The sequence below is a fragment of the Fulmarus glacialis genome, unplaced genomic scaffold, assembly GCF_000690835.1.
Source record: "Fulmarus glacialis isolate BGI_N327 unplaced genomic scaffold, ASM69083v1 scaffold26051, whole genome shotgun sequence".
In the NCBI taxonomy this organism is placed as follows: Eukaryota; Metazoa; Chordata; class Aves; order Procellariiformes; family Procellariidae; genus Fulmarus; species Fulmarus glacialis.
In genome coordinates this window covers 2,058-23,847 of record NW_009191269.1, presented here as the reverse complement: position 1 = coordinate 23,847, position 21,790 = coordinate 2,058, and the positions used below count along the sequence as shown (strand labels likewise).

The following is a 21,790-nucleotide window of genomic DNA, read 5'->3' as shown; positions in this document are numbered from 1 at the left end:
CCATTCCCGAATTATAAATAAGTTTAGCGCTAGCACGGGATCAGCCCGTACGAGGCTCTTCGCGGAGGATCTGCTGGGGGGGAATCTGCTGCCGCAAACGGCGTGTGACGCATCGGCCGCCGGCTACGAGGAAGGCGGTGGGAGGCCCGCGCCTTTCCTCGGGGGCTGGGTGGCGTTTTGGTCGTTCGTAACACGAGTCGCCGCGTCCCACCGCTGGTCAGAAGAGCCCTTCGAGTGCGGTTGCCAGCCAGCCTGGGAGCCCAATACAAATATCAGGTGGTGGTTGTGAGGAAAAGCGGCCGTTAAATAGGAAGTATCTTCTGAGCGTCTTTGGTGGAAGACCAGTCGGCCCTGGCCATCGTCATAAAAACTCTAACCTTTTTCTTAGCTGAATGTAAAGAGCTCAGTGTGAGCTACTAGAGAAACAGTTAGGGTATTATGTGGTTTCACAGATGTACTTTATGCAGATCTGTGGGTTTTAAGCTTAAAAGTTCGGTAGAAGCACATCTGTCAAAACACATTCTAATGCTTTAGGATGCGTTCATTTTCATACGTGAACAAAGAAGAGTTTATTGAACGTATTCCCCTCTCCAGCAGAGCACAACAAAAAGCTAGTGTCATGCTGATGAAAGAGGGTACAGGTATAACCACTGCTTTCAGACCACTGGGATATGTTTCATTGCAGTTTTCCTCTCTGTCTTCTAGTTAAAAGTGTATGACAGTCTTACCTTCCATGCTTTGTTTGCTTTTAGTGGTCAGACAGAATGGCTCCAGTGAACCAGCCAAAGGGCAAGAAGCATGAGAGGGCACATGAGCATTGGCCGGAAGAGGCAAAATCAGCTGGGAAGAGGAGACCGGACTACAAGGAACTAGGGAATGAGCCACAAGCAAAGAGGTTGTTTGTGAGAAAAACGTCCAAACCCCCAGAGAAAATCGGTAACATTTCCTCAGATCCTTTCTGTTTCTCCCAAGCAGATTTATCCTAAATGACAGGCATCGACTAGTTGAAGAGGGAGAATGCCAAGAAGCGTGTTCAGACATGAGTGTTCAGATGGGGTTATGTATTGAAGTGATACGCAGGCATGTATTGGGGTAGTACATCCTGCAGTTCTCTGTCTAGTGAGTGTGTGTGTGCGTGCATGCACGCATGTTTCATTTTTGAGACTCCGTACCTCTTGGTAGAAGCCTGCTCGCTGAAGATGCTGTCACAGCTCATTTGAGGGTGGTTAAGTTTTGTAGAATTCCTGAATTGCCAGACATCTGCTTTATTGTAGGACAGACCAATCTTGGTAATACATTGTTTTTTCTCCCATGCAATTCTTAATGCAGTTTCATAGTTGTAAGGTTGGTATCCTACAGCATGCAGTCTGAACTGGCATTTCCACCCGATTCTTTGCATATTCTAACTTCTGCTACATTAAGTAGAAATGCTTTCTACCTCTATGTTCAGATTAGACTGGACAAAATTTCCGCTAATCACTTCTCCTCATGGGCATTTTTTTTCCTTTAGTATGTAACTTAAAAAAAAAAAAAAAGTCTTGAAGATTTTTGATATAATGAGGAGAGGTGATTAAGTTCTAAGATACTGGAAAGGTTAATGCTTTGCATTATCAAGAAAGTTGTGTAGGCTTCAGCTACAGTAAGGACTATTTTCATAGAATCATAGGATCGTTTAGGTTGGAAAAGACTCTTAAGGTCATCGAGTCCAACCGTTAACCTAACATTACCAAGTCCACCACTAAACCATGTCCCTAAGCACCACATCTACATGCCTTTTAAATACCTCCAGGGACGGTGACTCAGCCACTTCCTTGGGCAGCCTGTTCCAATGCTTGACAACCCTTTTGGTGAAGAATTTTTTCCTAATATCCAATCTAAACCTCCCCTGGTGCAACTCGAGGCCATTTCCTCTTGTCCTATCACTTGTTACCTGGGAAAAGAGACTGACATACACCTCGCTACAACCTCCTTTCAGGTAGTTGTAGGGAGCGATAAGGTCTCCCCTCAGCCTCCTTTTCTCAGATAAAACCTTTAATTCCATTGTTTGTTTAGGAGATCACTAGAATTACTGCCTTGTGTGGAAATATTACATGCTTTCTGTACAATTTTAGCTTTAAGGATCCAAAAATGACTGAAGTGTTTTTCAACAGTCAGAGATACAGGAGTTCTACGATTTTGTACATTTCCATTGTCTGGTGTATAACTCCAAACTTGGAGCAGTTGGCAGTGTGAACAGTGGATGTGGAGGCAACTCCTTTCTGTTTAAAAGGAGTTCTGTGTATTATTATGGATAGTTAAAGCACCTTCTGTAGTTAATTTAGCTACATGATTTTCATGGTAGCTTCATGGCCTGATTTTCAGATTTGGTGAGCATCTGCAGTTTCTGTAAGATTCAGAGAGAATTGGATGTAGCTAGTACTTTGGAAAAATGAAGCCAATCATATTTTTCCCTTAACCCTTTTTTAAAAAGACCTTTGTATTTAAGCTTTTCCATTCTGTGTTCCAGATTTGATTTTTATATGTTTTCGAAAAAAATAATTTTTTCTCCTGAGCCATATAGGACAGGTTCAGTTTCTTGCAGTTGAAACACCTTATTAAAGGGTTTCTTCCAGCAGATTCTAAAAAGGCCTGAAGTTTGTTTCTTAATAAATTAACCTTCGTAATAAAACAGATTTTGGAAAAAATAGCTCAATTTCTCTGACCTGTGAAGAAGGAACTGTGAATGCTAATTCTTCTGTGAAAAAAAGGAATTACAATATAAATACTTTTTTACCTATTTTAACAGGTGTGACAAGTGTTGGTGCTATGTTGGCATGTGAACAAATAAGTTTAGTTTCACACCCGTGCATTTCTAGGCTCCAGCATTGCATTAAGAAAGATTTTGTTTAGGTTCTAATAATATAGAACGACCCCTATGTTTTTGGTCTTCTGGTTTTTTTATAATTACCCTTAAATGAAAATAACATTTTTGTTTCTTAAGAAATGCTTCTTTCCCATTTGAAAATGGGAAAGATCTAGATCCCCTGGAGTGTTACAGACCATTGCTGTGGGGATGATTAGGTCACAGATACGGGACTGAACAGATCCGTTTTTTATGTAAAGGTCCCTGAAAATAAAAACTTGGAACATGAATAAAATGTGGAAGCATGCTGTGCTCTCAGCAAAAATCACTCCGAACAGAAAGGTTTTCAGGCGATGAGGCGTCAGCAAGTCTATTATCAAAAACAAAACTCGCAGTGCTGTAGGCAGACTGTACGCGCTACAGCACAAGCAGATAGAAAATTCTGATTCACAAGCAGGCATTTCAGGAACTGTGTGGGAGCTCACGTTGCTATGCTTGGGGAATTTTCAGGTGTTAACATTTCTGCTGGTCACACGTCTGACTTTGCCTTTGCTGTACCCAGGGGCTTACCACCTCCCATGGCGTATTTCCAAGTTGTTGGGGCTTTGGATAGCTTCCTTGTATTTTGGGTATGAACCATTCAAGTTGTATACTGTCCAAGAGGTGCACCGCCTGTGGCTTTGCTTTAGTCCTCTCCTGTTGTGTTTTTGATAAACCTTTGGCAAGGAGAAGAAAAGTTTAAGGAAACATACACAAAGCTCTGGCAGGCTATGGGAAGCACTGGACTCCATAATTGCAGAGATTGCTGCACCTTAGAGATGTAAGAATCATTTAGAGACTTTTCTCTTGTGGCTGAAGCTTTTAATGGATTTAGCAGCAAATGCAGGCATCTTCCTGTGTTTTTTATTGAATAAGCATGACAGATGTTGGCTCTCTGTAAGTTTTACTCTTTTCCTCTCTGGCAGGTTGGAGTGGAGGTGGGTCCGTGGTAAGAAACAACAGAGTCCTTTTCCATCAGCTGGAGCGGCAGCGCAGCATTGTTCATTATGTCTACCAGAACATGCTGGGAGGCTCCATTCGGGCACAGCTCAGGCAGGTGAGGAGTTTCTCCTTCATAGACATCTCAGCTCCCTACGTAAAAACATCTTGAATGCACGCAGGGAAACTTTAAAGGGGCTTAAAGTTCCTCACATACACAGTTTGTGGCTCTAAGTCTGGCACACTCTTAACGTTTCTTAATCCTGTAAAATGCAAGAACTAAGATGGCTTTCCCTTTTGGTTGACCTGGCCCTGTCACTCTACATTTTACGCCTCTGTTAATTCTGTGCTTCCTTGAATCATATTTAAACTTGCCCACTCTACCATTTGACTTACTGCACAGTGCTACTTTTGCACACTAATCTGACTGTTTTGTTGTACTATTTTTGTATCCACTCCTCTTTGCTAATCATGTCAGGTTTACTGTTGATTTTTCCTCTTTACAGACATATTCCATCAAGTCCATGATGTTTTACTGTTTTCAGAGCCATACTCCTTCTTTCGTTTGAAAATTAACTTTTTCTCTAACATCCATAGGTGGGAAGCACCTGGGCTAGCTTTATCTTCCATATGATTTATCTATTTTAAGTATCCAAATGATATAGAAATCGCCAAGCTCATCCAAGCAGAACCTATTCCTCAGCTGAATAACAATACAATCATGTCATGGTTTCTCATTCACTACTTCGAGTGTTCTGTTCACTCTTACGCTGTATAGTTGAGCTGCAGGCAATTTGGATGGAGGACCATAATATTGTATCTCTGGATGATGTGTAACATTTTGGGATGCTTGGTAAAGACATAGTCGTAAGTGCCTTTTACTGGTGTGGAGACATGTTCTCCTTCCTTGTTAATGTTAATTAACCTGCCTTTTTAGCTCAGCCCATGAGGCTTAACTCCCTGTACCTCACTTAAAAGTATGATATCTCTCAGTTCTCTGTTGCTTTCTGAGTGCTGTGGCTGATGTGGATTTGTGTGCTCACAGGCTGTTTCCCTTGGGGATGGCGTGTTCTCTTCATTCTACAGAGAGGCTTAGAATTTTGTGTGAATGTACTAACATTAATGGCAATTAGAAATTGTTAGCCCTCCTCATTCAGAGAATCTCGTGGATCCCCGCAAAAGTCATAATTCTCTTTATCTTTTTAACAGTGTCTGCAGCTGCCCTTTCTGCGTTCTCTTGCCTCATACCGCCTCTTTCGAACAGCAAGTCCCTTTGACAGGAGAGTGACATGCCTGGAATGGCATCCAACACACCCCAGTACTGTAGCTGTTGGTTCCAAAGGTGGAGACATCATCCTTTGGGACTATGAAGTACTTACTAAAACCTGCTTCATAAAAGGGGTAAGCCTCTCGGTGTGTGGAATGGGTGGGAGGGAAAATTGGAGTACCACCAAATACTGCAGATCAAAACAGGTCTGTTTTGAGAAGAACATAAGGGTCTCGGGTTGCAGAGTAGCCAGCTATGGGGCAGGACTGAGATACAGCAGCATATCTGTTCCTAAGTCCCAGACTATTCTAGCACTGGGGAGAACTGAGGCGTGTTGATTAAGTTCATAATGAAGCAGTACTCTGTGTGTGCTCTGTGGAAAAATAATTCAGCAACTGGCAAAACAGTTATCTTAAAGGGATGCCAGAAACAAGTAGGCAGAGAGGGTTTGTCTGCTTTAGGTCTTGACCTTTCTCTGCTCACCTTTTATTCTGTGTCAGATGAGGAAACATCTTTGAGTGGGGAGAAGCGAAGTCCCTTTATCTAAAGTGAGAAACTAAGGTAGAATGAATGGTTTATATAGCTGGCATGCCCCCTCGTATTCAGCCATTCCCATACTGACAGGGGCTCAAAGACTCTGTAACTTTTGTCCCCTTTCTAAATTAACATAGGTATACACTGCGAGGAGGTCTATCCTCCAGAAATTCCAGGGTCATCTTTTTCTTTTTGTAAGTAGCGTGGTGCCAGCCAGCCAGGGAATACATTGCCTGGGGACTGAAGGAGTTGCAGTTTTGTCCTCCAGGAGGGCAGCTGTCCAGACAGCTGTGGGAAGACATGGTTGTCTTTGCCTCCTTGAAGGGCTGTGGTGTGTTTCACTGTTGCTGTTAAGGACATAGCAGTGAATGCAGACTTACAGAACACACTTCTCTCCTTCCCTGTCACTCAGTGGATTTTTCTTTTGTTCATCCCCTTCCTTGTAGATGGGAGCTGGAGGGGCCATCACAGGAATGAAGTTTAACCCTTTTAACCCTAGTCAGCTGTACACTTCGTCAGTTGCCGGCACTACCACCCTGCAGGATTTTAATGGCAATACTGTCCGGGTCTTCACCAGCACCGAGGACTGGGAGTAAGAAATACAGCAATGCTTTGGGCCTCTGTGTCCTGCTGGCAGGAGCGCTACAGAGAGAGAGAGAGAGAGATGTTTGTCTCTAATGTGTGGGAGCGGGGCTTCCTCTTCTCCACATACATGTCCTTTATCCTCTAAATTTCAGGGATCCTCTCTCTTCCAGGGAGGCTCACCCTCCCTTTTTATTTTTCCCTGAAACGGGGTGGTGGGTAGGAGAGAGCTTTTCTTCATGAAGGGGAGGGACGCTCCGATGCTGCTTACTTCCTGTTGTACATGGGAGAGCGTGGGGGTGCCAGTGCATTTCCTCAGCTGTCTTAAACCTCCCATAGCTCTGTGCCCCGGGCACCTTCTGACCTCTTCACCTGTTAGCAGTGCTGCTCCTTGTCAGATGGTTTTTACAGGACAATTTATAGTCCCCTCAGTGCTTCTCCATAAACGCCACTGACTTCAAGTGGTGTGTGTCATAAGGATCACCCCAAATCATCCCACCTAACTTTTGGTGCTTATCTAAAATACCAAAATTAAGAGTCTGGGCTCCTTCAATAATGAGTGGAAAGAGGACATGAATTGCTAGAGGCTACTCTGTCTGTCTGTGCTTAGAATCACCCTCTCAGACTGTTGCTTTTTCTGTGGACTCATGAGGAAGCCTGAGCTCTTCAATTAGTTACTTCAGTTCAGTGCTTAAAGGTAAGTGAGGGAATTTGGGTTAGCCTCCTCTTTACTTTTCCCCACCTGATCCTTTCCGGGTGGCAACCTTCATGGTTGGTTTCCAAATTGGCTGTTCCAGCTGCGACCTTGTAATAGGGCAGAAGGTGAACCCAAGTAGTGCTGGGAGGACTGGCCAGATGAGCAAGGAGGGGTAGACTGGGTCCTGGGACATGAGGATCTCTATCCCAGTGGGATGCCTGTCACAGCAGTGATGCCTGGATTTGAAAGGGCATGCCACCCTCCTACTGCTGGGAGGAGAGGCAAGCTCTATGGGCAGGCCTTTTTTTATTTTCATTGGCTTCTTGAAATCTAGTACTTAGAGTGAGACTTTATTAAGTAGTTGCTCTGTGAGCAGCAGATGGAGTGCACTTGAGTATTGAAGAGTTTGGGGGCTCCCAGCTAGCATGCTTCTTTTCTGTCTTTGTTCAGGGTTTCCATACTTCCTCAGTAGACAGATTGGGGGAAAACAACATAACAAAACAACATAACATAACGACGATAAAACATAACACAGAACATAAGATTCCTGTGCCATGGGGTTAGCAGTAGGATTTCTCCTTGCACCGCTCTCATCCTGCCTGCTGGTACCTTGAGAAAGACCAGATACAGCACTGGAAGCAGCCTGTAGGGAACTGGTGAATGAAGTCTCTGTAAGAAAAGCTTTGTGCAGGGCTGTCATGCGATTTTATGTGGTTTCTGCATGGAATGGTGCTGGGTTTGCTTGTGATCTCCTAAGCCTGGTCTGAGCTAGATGGTTCACTGCAATTAGTCCTAACCCTATAGCAGAAGCAGCAATGCTGCTAATGGGGTTTGCAGCCCAAAGTGCTGGGGTTGAACTTACAGGCTCAGAATGTATGTGCTCAGCTTGGAAAGAGATTGGAAAAAAAGAATTCTTATGTACGTGCCCTGTCAGAAAGTAGTGCATTGTACCTAGGGAGATTGGCAGTGCGTTCCAGGAGATGAGCATTGTATTAAGATTTTTGTCTTCCACTCTAACCTTGATGCCCCTTGGCTTTGTGTGTATTCCAGAAAGGGCCAGGAGATTCTCTCGGAGACATCAAGTTCAGTCCTTATGAGGCAGTGAAGCTTTATGTGGCATCAGGGGATGGCACCCTAAGTCTGCAGGACCTTGAGGGCAGAGCGGTGCAGGTGATTTCCCGTTCCCCGGACTGTGGCCATGAGCACCATAATGTTTGGTGAGAAGGGAGCAGTGCAAGGTTGATTCTGTGTTCCTTGGGGTTAATGCTGTGCTGCTTCTTGTGCCCTCTAACATCTTTGCCAGTGTTAGGAGACTCTTGGTATGAATTGGTTCTGTGAGGGAGCTTGGAGAAAGGCTCCTGCTCGTGACTGTAGCACTGCAGAGTGGGTGACAAGCAAGGCACCACAGGGCACTTACGCTTTTACAGTAGCTGAGCGTGCTGCCTGCATCTTCTGGTGTTGCTTTCTGGTGGCGCCATCTCCTGTCTTGCAGATACTGACAGCTTTTCCCTTCATAAAGTGTGAGGTGAGAAGAGCAGGATAACTTCCTCCTCTTCATTGTCATCAGTGTTCTGTGTGTTTTGTCTGTAGCAGCTCAGGTAGCATAGGAAAGCCACAAAACATTCCTGCACAATCTGAGTTTCAGGTTATTGAGTTTACCCTGCTGCCCTTCTGGAGGCTTCAGGCTCGCTATGCTAATTTCCAGGGCCTTGAATTCTAGAATAATTTATCTTTGCAAGTGAAGCTTTCCCAACAAGTTCCCAAAGGACCCAGGTTTTGTTCTCACTGCACTTCCCCTCCCAGCAGAGCTGGGATTAAGACATATGTCTTTATCAGATAAATCTCTATTCAGTTTTGTTTCCTGGAGCATGAAGTTGAAACAGTTTGATGTGCAACTTTCCAGTCCAAAGCTTTTGTCTTTTCTTTACTGCTGCTTCAGTGTTTTGTGGAAAATGTCATTTTAAAGCTGTTTCTGTACATTTGTCAATGTCACAAGGTGTTCTGATCTTTCCCAAGGTGCAGGCACCAACTGGCTTTTCAGCCTCTAACGTTCCACTGTCCCAGTGTGTCACACTCCATCTAATGAGCACTTCACAAATGATTAGGAAGTTACTTTATATTCAGTCACCGACAGGAAGCATTGCTGTTAAGCTGCCCCCCTTCCTGATACTCAGGCCCACACCATCAGGCAGTTACAATCTGTTGCAGTCTCCCTTGTCAGGGACGAGATGTGAACCAGAGCTCCGCTGCCTTCACTTGCCTGTGGAAGGCAGCACTGATCTTGTGTCTTTCCCTCTAGTTGCTGGTACTGCAGTGTTGATGTTTCTGCAAGCTGCCGTGCAGTGGTGACAGGTGATAACGTGGGCAACGTGGTCCTGCTCAGCACTTCTGGTGAAGAGGTTTGTATGGCTCCATGCAGTGTCCTCTCTTTGGGAATCTTCATGTGCTTTCCTACACTACAGGGACCCTGAAAAGAGGAGCAAGTACCTTGCAGCTTGGGAGATGAGTCCACCCATTGTCTAGGTGGTGAGAAGTCCTCCACTTCTGCCATTCATTAGACATTTTCACATTGTTGAGCATAACGGTAACAATTCCCAAACGGACTGTGTCATGTGCTACCCCTTCCTTAAGAGCATTTGCTACTGGCCAGAGTAATTATAGGGTAACCTGAAGATGTGAGCACCCTCTGCCAACGACCTTCACAATTCCAGAAACTTGGTGCACTGATGGGAGTCGTTTAGGAGATACTGCTTTGATGTGTACCCTTCCATGACCTTGGAGTAGGTACACAACAGTAATTCAGCGAATGTTGGGATAGAAATTGCACTACTGCCATTAGACACGAGAGGGCAAGCAGAGGCAGACTGCGCCTTCGAGTCTGAAGTAGTACTGAAACATATTAGAGAATAGTTGGAGTGGGCCCTGCTTTCAAGAGCCTGCTGTACCCTCACACTGGAATTACCATTTCTCCTGCCTGTAAGGGTAACATCTGTAAGAGTTTGCCACCCAATGAGCTGTGGCCAGAGGAAGCTGCGTAAATTAGTGGGCAGAATCAGGAGTGCTCCAAATGATTTGCGCTTATTCAAGGTTAGTTGCTTCCTTTCCTTTTTTTCTCCTGAAAGAATGTGACAGTCTTTTCTGCACTTGGGAGATACCCGTTATTGTAGGGAGGATGGGCCATCTTCACCCTTTTGATTAGAAATAACCTTCTGGCTTTGGATATGAATTTATTCATGGCCAGTTTATATCCATTTGTTCTTGTTAATTGAAATATTTCTCTTACCCTCATGTTTCTTTGCTGATGTATTTCTAGAAGCCTATTACATCTCCTCTCACCTTTTTTACTAAGATAAACAAAGCAAGCTCTTTTGGTGTTCTCCCACAAAGCAGGCCCTTCCTTCCTATTATTATCTCGGCAGCACATTTTCTGAACCTGTTCCAGTTTGTTTTAATCTTTCTGCAGGTGGAAAACTGGCACTGCACAAAGTGTTCCAGATGTGATCTTGCTTTGTACAGTGGCGCTAATAGTTCCCTCCGTGAACCAGGGATTGCATTTTCTTTTCTCACAGCTGTAATAAATTGGTGGATCAGAGTTCTCCTAGAATTAAATAGTTAGTTCCCAAGGTCATTCTTCTCCTTTCTTGTTTCCAGTGGATGAACTCTTGGTGTATTTTAGAAGTTTTGTTACTGTGTAAATGTGTGACCTCTTTACTCTGCACTAGTAGATGATTATTCCATTTCTTTACTCCAGACCTTGATTATTTTTTTCTGTGTTATCTTCTGTTTCCTCTGATGTAGATTTGGAAGCTGAAATTGCACAGGAAGAAAGTGACTCATGTGGAGTTTAACTCCCGATGTGAGTGGTTGTTGGCCACAGCGTCTGTGGATCAGACAGTCAAAATCTGGGACCTCAGAAACATCAAAAACAAAATGAATTTTCTTCATCTGCTTCCTCATGACAAACCTGTCAATGCGGGTGAGTTGAGATAAGGATTTCATTGCAGGGACGTCTGCAGAGAGTCCACTCGGCTCAGCTTTTATTGTCGTGGCAATGTTAGCTTTTGCTCAGTTTCGAGGTTGCACAGTAGCTAGTGTTAAAGCTAGGAAGGCATTGGGAACGTGTGGCCAGAGCCAGGGGGGTGGATAGGGCAGCTGCAGCTTGCTTAGACTTTGTATGGCAGTCTTAGACTTGCCACACGAACTGTGGCACTGTGCCTTGAGAGGTGAGTGTGGAAGCATCCGCAGTGGCTGAGATTAGAAAACTGAATTTATTGGGGCAGTTCCCTCGACAAAAGCAGAGCATGGGACTCAAAACCTCTGTTTCTTGGGTGCAGTTTTACCAGTTCATGGATGTCCAAACTGCAGGTGTCTGTCTGCAGCTTTTCCACTTCCCACTTGAATGAGCAAGTTCCTTTCTTTGCAATGTCTTTCTGTGATTCTAAAATGGGAATAATGATTCTTCCTATGTAACCCAGCACTGTAGGTTTCAGCTTACTGGTTGTAAGAGGTTTGAGTTTGTTTGAGACAGGTAAATCTTATCTGTTGGGACACACGGCCATATTCATATCCTATTAAAGAAACAGCAATGGGTTTCCAATGAGAGAAATGTGACTTTTATGTTTCTTGTCAATCACAGCATTGTGATTTTTTGTTTGCCTTACTGTCCCCCTCTCCTAGCTTACTTCAGCCCAACAGATGGTGCCAAGCTCCTGAGCACAGACCAGCGCAGTGAAATCAGGGTTTACTCATCTTCAGACTGGACCAAGCCACAGCATCTGATCCCACATCCACATCGGCAGTTTCAGCACCTCACACCCATTAAGGTAAGTTAAGCCAGTGCAGCCTGAGAGGAGTGCCACGCTTGATGCTAGCAGCCGGCTGTACATCAGAAATGGTCTGATTTCTGGTCAGGATACTACATTGGTGGGTGGATGTTCACACTTCTGCAACTCCCAGCAGAGCACTGTTCTGAGGATACCCATGTTCCTCAGGCTGTGGGTGGGATGTACAAACGTTGCACACACTGCCGGTTGTCTGGTGTGTGTCAGTAAGCTCTGTCCCTTTCTCTTAACTCCCCATCACTCTGCTCTATGACTAGGCAACATGGCATCCTCGCTACGACCTCATTGTAGCAGGTCGCTACCCAGACCCTAAGTTCCCAGGGTACACGGTGAATGAGCTACGAACTGTTGACGTATTCGATGGAAATACCGGGGAGATGGTTTGTCAACTCCATGATCCAAATGCTTCTGGTATCATCTCGGTGAGTTGAGCATTGCAGCTAAAAGGACCGCTGCGTATTGAACCGCAGCCAAGAGATGTGGGTTAGGGACTAGAACAATAGGAGTATCCTCTTTACTTGTGACAGACTCACGCTCTCGTGGGGCTATGGCTGCCAGCTAGAGCTGCTGACTCGAGCAGGGCTCGTCCATGGTCATCTGTGGGTTTTCTGTGATGCTCTTTAGGGAACATTGGGTTTTCCAGATGGTTTGTTGCTGTTACGTAAGCCGTGGTGCTCTTATGACTCTGTTATATAAGCAATGATGCTCTTATAGACTCTGACTGCGTTTCCATTTTCAGCTCAATAAATTTAACCCTATGGGAGACACGCTGGCTTCTGGCATGGGTAAGTAAAGAGAACCTGGGGCACTAAGCACGGGTGGGTTCCAGTCCCAGAAAAGGGCAGACTTGTTGCTCCAGACTAAAGCAAGTTGTGAGTGAGGGTTTCCCAAATCCCACTTGCTAGTAGTCCTCTCTGATTTCCTACATCTGTAAGAGAAATCAAGACTTTCTTTTCAGTCTTCCACCTTTGCGGTTAGAAAACAGGTTGCTAGTCATCTCCTGTGTAACATTCCCGGGAGGATGAAGTCCGGAGGGCAGAGAAGCCTCCCGGCAGCAGGGAGTTGCTGCCATCTGCCAGCCTTGTAACAGCAGCAGAAAACGATGGGGTGGGGGGGAAGCCCTTTCCTGCTAGGCTGTACCCTCTCCCTTCGTTTAGTTTATCTCATTTCCAAGGCTACAGAGCCAAGATGACTCAGTTTTTCGCAGGCTGTATGGGATTAAGGGAGCTGGCTATAGATTTGGGGTTTAGACCTGTGAGATTAGGCGAGATTAGAAATTACTTGATTATGTTTCTTAATTAGATTAAATTTCCAGGGCTGTGTGGAGATAGCGTCTGCAATAAATATCTTTGCATCCTCTGTACCTTGGAAATATCTTAGAACAGACAAAGCATTTTGAATTTCTGGCATTTAAGTGACATAGCCTAAGGTATTATATTTGACGTAGAGTTTCTGATGCAGAGTGTTCAATTTTTCCTCTCAGGCTTTAATATTCTGATCTGGAGCCGGGAGGAGATGGTGGCCAAGAAGCAAGAACATCTTTTGAAAGCCATGACAGAACAGGGGATTGGAAGCTGGAGTTTGTCCAGACGTGGAGGGCAGAGGCAGGCGAACCCTGGGACAAGCAAGCTCAAAGCTAACTTACTGTCTTGGGAACTGGAGGAGATGAGAACAAAAAACGATTCTAAATCACAGGGAAGGAAGCGAAAAGGGAAGGATCTAGATAACTGATTTAGTATTTTGATCCTTTCTGGATCACAGGGTACAAATTCAGTGTTGGCAATGGGCAGTATAAGCCGTGCAGGGCATTAGACTCCTATTTTGTCCTTCCTCCCTGGATCTGATCTTGCTTCCCTGATTGCCTTTGCTTCCCCTTCTAGAAAGTTGTGTCCGTACTCAGTTCCTCCTCCAAGTGGAGTTACCACCCATTTTCCGAGGCACTAGGAAAACTTCAAAGATTTTGCTGAAGTTACTGCTTCCATGTCACATCTGTTTGACAGAGGTTACCATCTCCTGTAGTCTGCTGTGGAGCAGCTCATGACAGGGTCCTCAGACTTTTCTAGTCAAACTGAGCTGAGAAACCCTTTGCTAACAAGGTTAACGTCCTGAAAAGGTAGAATGTTCACAGGGGCAAGGCGATGGGTAGCCTAGGGAACACCGACCTCTCCCACATGCAAGCTTCTTGGAAAACGTGCATCTGTCAAGACCTCAGGCTTAGCCTATTCTGTGCTTGCAGCTATTCAACTAGACCACGAAGAACATGATGATGCCAGAGCTCTTTACCTGCCTCATGGGATGCAAGGGCAGTGTGGAGCTGGGAACCTACTTATTCTGTAGTTTCTATTTTCAGAGCTCTAGGCTTTTTCTTGCCACTGATTAGGTAATTCTTTTCACCCATGCCAATGTGCTTCAGAATGTTGGATGAAAGTGTTGTAAAGCAGAAATGGGGAATTTCTTCCAAACACCCCTGCTCAGAGCCAAATCTCAAGACTGCTGTTAAACTGAAAAGTTTTGCTTTTTCTAGTTTGTTTACGAGGCTGCCTGGGGCCTTGCTGCTGTCCCAGAGGTTGATGGATGGGACAGGCTCCAGGCCTGCTCAGATTCTCTATGTTCACTTTTATAGTTTCGCAGTATTGATATTAATAAAGTTTTGTACTAAACTGAAATTCTTCTTTGATAGAGAGTGGCTGCTTTGAGCATTCTGCTGAACTGCTTTTGTGTGGGGGAAGAAGTTATTGACCTTTCTGCAGGAGGGCTAAGAGACCTAGAACAGTGGTGGACATACCAGTCATGGTTCTGTGTCTACAATGGACCCTTCCAAGTTGGACAGGTTGCGTTATAAGCTGTATCTATGCATGGTTGCTGCAGTCAAAAATAGTTTATCATCTGAGTTCTCACCATGGTTGCTGCAGTCAAAAATAGTTTATCTGAGTTCTCACGCTGCTGTAAGTGGGATTGTAAATCAGGAATTTACTTTGGAGGGGGTATACTGCAGTAAGTTCTGCCTGTTTTCCAACACTGAGCACAGTGGTGCTAGCCCTGTGAACTCTTAGAGAAGAAGAGGAGTAGAGTTCAGTGCGAATTTGATTTTAATAATGAAAAGGAAATGTATTTGAACAATTACAGAAAGTCATTCACAGTCAAAATATCTAAATCATCATAGAAACCTTTCCTCTGTGTGTGCAAAATTTGCTGCCTTTAAAAATAACAGGTCTGGTCTTCTGAAATGCACTTTCTATTACCTCTTTCTTGTGCCTGTTCTCACAGGCAGTAGCTTTTTCTTTATGACTGTCTTGCTGTGCAGGAGACCTAGATTGTATCTTCAGAGGACAAAAAGGTGAGGAAGATGCTGAGAACAGCAAGCTGCTTCTGCTGATTTAGAGTTCCCATGCTGTTATGTGGTAGGGAAAAGTCCCCACGGTACTCCATAGGGGAAGAAAAGGAAACGTCTGTAACCTAAGAACTGGCTTCTGCCGCCAAGAGGGGAAGGGAACTGCACCAGAAAGGGAAGTAAAAGTGGGAAGCGAATGTGCAGCATCACCATGTGAAGAGCCTGTGCTTCTGGTGCCTGCTGCAGTCTCTCATTTTCCGCCAAAAGCTACAAGGCAGGTGGTGAACACTTGGCGTGAAGTCCCCTGCAGCAGCTGCAGTGTGCACAGAGAGGCCAGCCGGGAGAAAGAATCACACTTTGGACAAAATACCAAAGTGTGGCAAATGAAGGGCTCCACCATCACCTGCAAACTCTCATCCTTAATGGGGGTTTTTTGTTTGTTTGTTGTCCGTCCAGTAGGGAAGATAGGAAGAAAAACTACAGAACTTGGCATTTAACCTAGTCTTAGGTAAACAGCTCCGCTACATCTCTTTACAGCATAAAAACATTCTGCTAGTAAAGCATATTCCTTGGGCACATAGCTGAAATCTGGACTGCCCGCAGTACTGGATAATTCCCTGTAATAGGTACTTGAAGTTCAGAGGTGGGGAAGTCAAATTCAAAGCCTGAATCTTTTAGGCAAGTTTCTTATCTATGGGGATTCTCCTTTCTAGAGCTAACATTGCACAAGAAATTGGGTGTGGGTTTGCTATGGTCACAGGAATTCATCTCTCTGATGAAGCTCTTGGAGCTTCTTTGGATCATATGTAACCTACTCTGGGCTGAATCCTAGAAACTACTGCCGGGTTTTCAATCTTGTCCTGATTCCAGGCCAGTTCTCTCTTGAACTGCAATGTGAAGAGGGAAAAAAAGACCAGTTGCCAGCAGCAACTTCTTAGCAGCAACCTCAAGAAACACTTTTCACTGTCTGCTGTCATCGGCAGCAGTTCCCTCTGCATGGACAGTAGATGAGTCTCGGTGCATTGTTGGTGAGCTGGGCCCTCTGCTCCAAGCCCAGCCTTCCCACCGTCATCAGCCCAGTGGCTTGAGAGAAAAGCACTCAAAGCAGGTTGACCCTGAAGAGAGATGCAACTCCTGACTGCACGGGATGTGGCAGCTGCTGGAGGCCCAAGCCCCTCTGCCACAGCCATGGTGAGTGGTAACACTTAGGATCACTGAAAGGAGGAAAACTCTTGACCAGCTCCAACTGGCCATGTGGGAATCCCAGACTAGGTAAGCTGTACGAGCACTGGGGGCACCACACAGTATACTGGCTTCAGAATTAACGTGTCATTTCCATGAGAGTAGCTCAGTCCTCTCTCTCTGGGACGTCACCTTTAGAAAGCATCCAAAAATCAAGTCCAGCTTCATTCTGGGAAGCAAGGGCCAAAAGAGAAGAATGCTCAGTAACTGAAGGTGTCCAATCATCCTTGGGGGCAGCACTGCTCCCTCCTACTGCCTGGGAAGGAGTTGAAGCAACTGTCAGGCCTGCTCTTCTCCCTCATTGGAAACATGCCGGTAGCCGGGGGGCTGAGACTGTATGCGAAAGAGTACAGTCAAGAGGAGGATTATAAGGAGAAGGAGAATGGATCCACACACAGCCAGACCCACAAACAGTTCTGCAAGGGAGAAAACAAGTGGTCAACATGGTATCGTCCAAGCTTTCCCCTTCTGCCACGCTCTGGTCCAGCCTGGGCTCACCTGTGTCATGCAGGCTGCTTGCGACCTGGCATTCTTGCTCCCAGTCCTGGGGAACAACAGGATCTGTGAGTTCCAAGAATCTTTGCAGTGGGCATTTATGCTGACAGCCAGGGATTGTCAGTGGGAAAGGTTCCTTCCCACTCTCGTTCCGGAAAAACATCTCCACAGAGAAGTTACTGAAAACAAAACACAGCTAGATGTTTGGTTTTTTTTCCTCCAGCTGAAGTCATCCCTTCCCAAAAACTCAGTGTGCACACCCTTTTCTTTATTCTGGTGGTAGTTTTCCTCCTAAGAGTCTGCCACTAGGAGCAAGACTGCATCCCCCTAGGGTGGTGCCTCGCCTAGGTATCTAACCCTTGGGATGAAATCACAGCAGACGTCTTTACTGCAGCCCTCACCCATCATCCTCCTGGTACAGCTCAAATAAATGACATGAGGCGTATGGTGCTTGAATCTTGTTGTAGACATCTAGAGCCATCTGCAGTGCCACAAGTGTGGTGTCATGCTGAGAAAGAGGGAAAAAACCAAATCAGTCACCCTTATGGATGTGGCAGGGCAGCTCAGACCATACTAGTAACGGACAGGGCAGTGCTGAGGGGACGCCACCTTTGTAACTTCCATCTGGAAGAAAGGAGAGGAACTGTACTGCTAGAACGGTGATCAGTGACGGTGCCAGAGAAGGGGAGGAAGGGAAACACAGCCGTATATATCCTGCATTGTTTTTTACAAATTAATCTCTAGGGAGCAATTTGGGAGAGATGATTGACTTTCCAGTCAGCAGGCTGCTGGAAAAGGGGGGATGACTCTCTTATCTGTCTACACTGCTGGAACATCACTTCTGAGTAGCATCAACCCATCTACCAAATAAATACAGCAGTGGCTCCCCAAAGTCTGCCAGTCTCATCCACAAGCCTGAGCTAACAGGAACAAAGTGCAGGTTGGGAATTTTCCTCAGGGGCCCCAGAGGAATGATGCCAGATCCTGCACATCCCACCCAGCCAGAGGCAAAGATGCACGTCCTGATCACTGCAAGGGCTGTAGAAAAGCCAGAAAGGGTTAAAACTATCACCAAGCCCCAGTCCCCTGTGAGGAGGAGGAGATGGGTGAAAGCCAACTGTCAAGCTCTGACTTACCGCTGAATAGGCAAGTAGTTTCAGGTTCTGGTGGGCAGAAACATTTGCTGCTTTGGTTAGGTTTTTCCTTATGTGATCCAGCAGGACCCCTGAGGAAAGGGAACAGCTGGTAAGAGGCAAAAAACAGACCAGAGCAGCATGAAGCTCTCTCCCTGGTGCACTCACCGCCTTGCAGACGAGCTTTTTCTACCCGATTGTGGATCCCAAACAGAAATTCAAAACCAAAGTCTTTTAGTTGCTTCAATTGAGTCATGACATCTGGTGTCACCCATACAGGCAAATCCATTTTGTGTGCTTGCTAGAAAGAGAAACAGAATACTCATCTGCAGGTAGCAGATCGCAGATTAATCAGAGAATGGGAGTCAGGGTGTGTGGAGTCCTGCCCATACTGCTACTGATTTCCTGTATTATTTTAAATATGCCCCTTTTTTATTTATGCTTCTGTCCTCACACTGCTGTGCTGCATACAAAGAATATATGTGGGTTTTAATGTTGTTTCAGAAACTAATAATGAGAAGCATAAAGATTAAAATCCAGGAGCTACATTTCTGTGAAAGCACAACTGGAATGCAGGGTTATGTCGTAACACCGATACAATAATCTTAGGGCATTTACTTTACATGCGGCTGATCCTGCCCTGCAGATGGCATGCAGTCAGAAAAAAAAAAGAAAAAAAGAGAAGCGAGAGAGCACAAACTCAAGGTTTCTGGTGTACCTGCAGCACAATTTCCCCGGAGGCTCTGAGGGCCACTGAAGGATATTGGAGAAAGTTAGCAAGCGCTCTGCAGACGTAATACTGGGATGCACCACTGACAAAGCCCAGTACTCAAACCCAGAATACACAGAACTGGAAACCAAGAGAAGAATTTGCTTTGCAGCCAACCCATTACAAGAAAGGATTAGTTATACTGGCAGACAAACAGCAGTTGTGGTTCCCCGGCATTACTCGGAGCAATTTTCTATGCCACATCCCATTAAACTGCCAGAAGATGAGGCTGAATATCCTTAAAGGCCCATTCTGTCTGAGTGGTTTGGAGAAATTCCCATCAGCAACTGAGATATTTAGTTAGTTTTTCATTAATTTACAAAGAGAATAGCTGGTAAGTTCAGCTATTTCTTGGACTTTTTAATTTTCTCCATCCAGATGGCAGAATGAATCTACTGGATCTACTGGCTCAGGTGAGAAAAACAATCCTTCTCTTCAGGACACTGTTAGTGAGAGTGAGAAAAAGGAGGAAGCCCAAAGCAGCTGAAGAGACTGATCAGCCTGAGAGTATAGTTTTGAGGGTAAAACTCCCTCAAAACGTTCTGGTTTCATTTTGGGACACTGAGCTATTCACCAAATTCTTGGGGATTATAGTGGTTGTCAGCTGGCCTTCCGGGCCCAATCTGCAAGGTCATTAAGTGAGTCTTGAAAATGAAGAAGATTTGAAATTTTTGATCTCTCTGACCAAAGGATTTTTTGTTACCGACAGAAGTTGCTTCACTGTGATCGTTACAAGACAGGAGATAGGATTTGTGATACAAAGGGCAAATTTACATAGTGCAATGCAGCTCTAGACTGGAATATTCTCAGCTTGCAGCAACTCAAGCTGCTACTTTACATAGCAAAGTGCAATTCCATGCAGATTTATCTTGTACATCCCCAAAATAGTACATACCACTGTATACCACTGCCAGCAAGCTAAGTAGCCTTGCACCTCCATAGAATTAGCATGACACAGTGTCAAAATGCTTGGGCTTACTGCTTCTTCCACAGTTAGCTAGTTTGACATGAAAGATCTCTCTAATTTACTTCATCATGCTGCATAGTTAAACAGAAATAAATTTGTGTGCAACAACTGTAAGCCTCCTGGATATGTGATCTTTACTTGAGCATTATCACAGCACTGCTAACCCCATTTTTTATTTAAGCCTTCGTGAGATGCGCTTTCAACAAAACTCCACATGAATACAGAGTTTGGTGCCCCACCCCAGACAGTAAAAGGGTAACGTCATCTGTCTCTAGAGTCTTTCTCTGGCAAAGGACCTTATAACAGGTCAAAACCCAAATGTGGGTGAACCCCACTTAACCTAGAAGAGCATTATTTTCTTTTAGAGATGGCATTAACAGAAGCACAGAAAGAAAAGTGATTGATCTAAAGTAACAGAGAGGTAGAGAGAGAACCAGGAATAGTCCTAATTTAAGCTCCCAACTTAAATCATAAAGTTAACACTCCTTCAGTTTCCAGAGATCTCATTTCTACCTTACTTAACTCAGACTCATCACAGAAATCTAAAGATTTCAGATTGCAGTCATTTTCTAGTGACTTTCAAAAGAGATATTTATTATGCAGGTGGGACTTTTTCTGGCTCTGGCACAATATGTATCTAAGCTAAAGTGGGAGGTTATAGGGTGCAAAAGCAGGTAACTCTTGGCACATGCCTCTAGTGAGTAGGAACTGTTATTATTCTGGAATTAGAAATTACTTCTAACTGTAAGGTGGGAATGGTGAAAAGTTGTTTTGAGGGGGGTTGCAAAATAATTTTCTACCAAATCCAGTGAGCCCTAAAGACCAAATTCCCGCAGTTCTAAGATGATGGCCAAACTTACTTCACAGAACAGTGTATCATACACACTCCAAACACTGTCGAGAGAGACATCCCGGATCCCAGTCTCATTTGCCACCATCCGCAGGAATTGCTGTAGGTATGAGAAACGAGAAAGGCCTTCGGTTTTCTGACCTCATACTGTATTACATGCGCAGGTATTCCTACCCTTTTCTCAGAGCTCTGATTATACAGAGGTGATGATACTTTAACTAGAAGCCTAAGACCACCTTATCTCATGCAAACAATCACTTACCCAATTCTCTTTGGTCTTATTTATGTATTCTGCTGAGTGCCGTGTTTCATTCTGTAGCTGTTCATACCGTGGACAGGGGGTCAAAGGAAACTTCAGTAGCTGGGCAGAGACAACAAGAGCAGCTAGGTCACCGAGAACACGGAAGTACAGAACGTGCAGTCAACACGCGCAACTGTAACGGAACCCTGACTAGCGGGATGCATCTATAAAGAGCCTCAGGTACTGCCTTCTAACACGCTCCAGGTCGTGTGTGGTCTGCTGAGGTGTGGCAGCTAACACGCTGAGTGAACACAGCCCCTGAATTCTCATCTTGTTCTGAGGACAGAAGAACCTTTGCAAGGTAGGTCCCAGGAGAAGCTCAAGACAATCTGAATCCAGACTGAAGCAAAGACTTTTGGAGAAGTCAGCATAACACACTATTTGAGTAGTCAGTACATATCCTGGGGACTAACTTACCCTCTCCTCGGACTCGGGCACTGTGTGCACAGGGATAGGCTGCCAGGAGATGTTAGGGTTGAACATCTGTGGTGCCTCTGGGGGATACAGGCCTGCCAGATTGGCCTCCGCACTCATCAGCGTCCGATCGCAGTCTGTGCTACGGGTGAAGATCTGCCAGGACAGGGACAGCGCACCATTAGTAACGCTACTGCAAGCGGTGATGCTCGGACGGAGGACGATGCACTCACTGAGGAACATTGCCAAGTGCCCTGCAGCTGCTCACGGACAACAGGGGTTGAAGTGACCGAGCCTGCTGATGTCAACCTGGACAAAACTGTAAGGACGGACACAAAGACGATTTGGTGTGTAATACTGGAGCAGTCTGTTCTGGAGAAGTGGGATAGCCAGATGCACTGTGCGGAGATTAGACAGAAAGGAGCCTGAACATGAGGAAGAGTCAGAGAAGAGCGAGACAGAGGTGCAGACAATGATGGGCACAGATAGGGAATGCACTATATTTACAGAGCAGGACTGGGGCAAACTTCTGCATTCAGTTCTCAGT

At 45.2% G+C, this 21,790-nt stretch overlaps 2 protein-coding genes across 3 annotated transcripts; one reads left to right on the top strand and one right to left on the bottom strand.

Annotated features, from left to right (window-relative positions):
• The first annotated feature begins 756 nt into the window (after positions 1-756).
• DDB2 (damage-specific DNA binding protein 2, 48kDa) lies at positions 757-13,612 on the top strand. Of its 2 annotated transcripts, none has more exons than XM_009586632.1 (10): positions 757-936; positions 3,808-3,938; positions 5,030-5,221; positions 7,951-8,117; positions 9,200-9,299; positions 10,699-10,876; positions 11,578-11,723; positions 11,999-12,163; positions 12,481-12,526; positions 13,225-13,612. In XM_009586632.1, the coding sequence occupies exons 1-10, from the start codon at positions 765-767 to the stop codon at positions 13,470-13,472; spliced, it is 1,545 nt and encodes a 514-aa protein (XP_009584927.1). In that variant the 5' UTR covers positions 757-764; the 3' UTR covers positions 13,473-13,612. The 2 variants fall into 2 exon arrangements, with proteins under 2 accessions (XP_009584927.1, XP_009584929.1); XM_009586634.1 differs by lacking the exon at positions 7,951-8,117 and adding an exon at positions 6,068-6,213 and having other exon boundaries at positions 765-936.
• A 2,468-nt stretch (positions 13,613-16,080) lies between these two features.
• On the bottom strand, positions 16,081-21,486 carry ACP2 (acid phosphatase 2, lysosomal). The gene is made up of 8 exons (XM_009586631.1): positions 21,247-21,486; positions 20,791-20,889; positions 20,539-20,628; positions 18,111-18,243; positions 17,946-18,034; positions 17,211-17,317; positions 16,813-16,988; positions 16,081-16,730 (listed from the first exon to the last, which is right to left on the bottom strand). Exons 1-8 carry the CDS (start codon positions 21,484-21,486, stop codon positions 16,594-16,596), a joined length of 1,071 nt encoding a protein of 356 aa, XP_009584926.1. The 3' UTR covers positions 16,081-16,593.
• Positions 21,487-21,790: the final 304 nt, after the last annotated feature.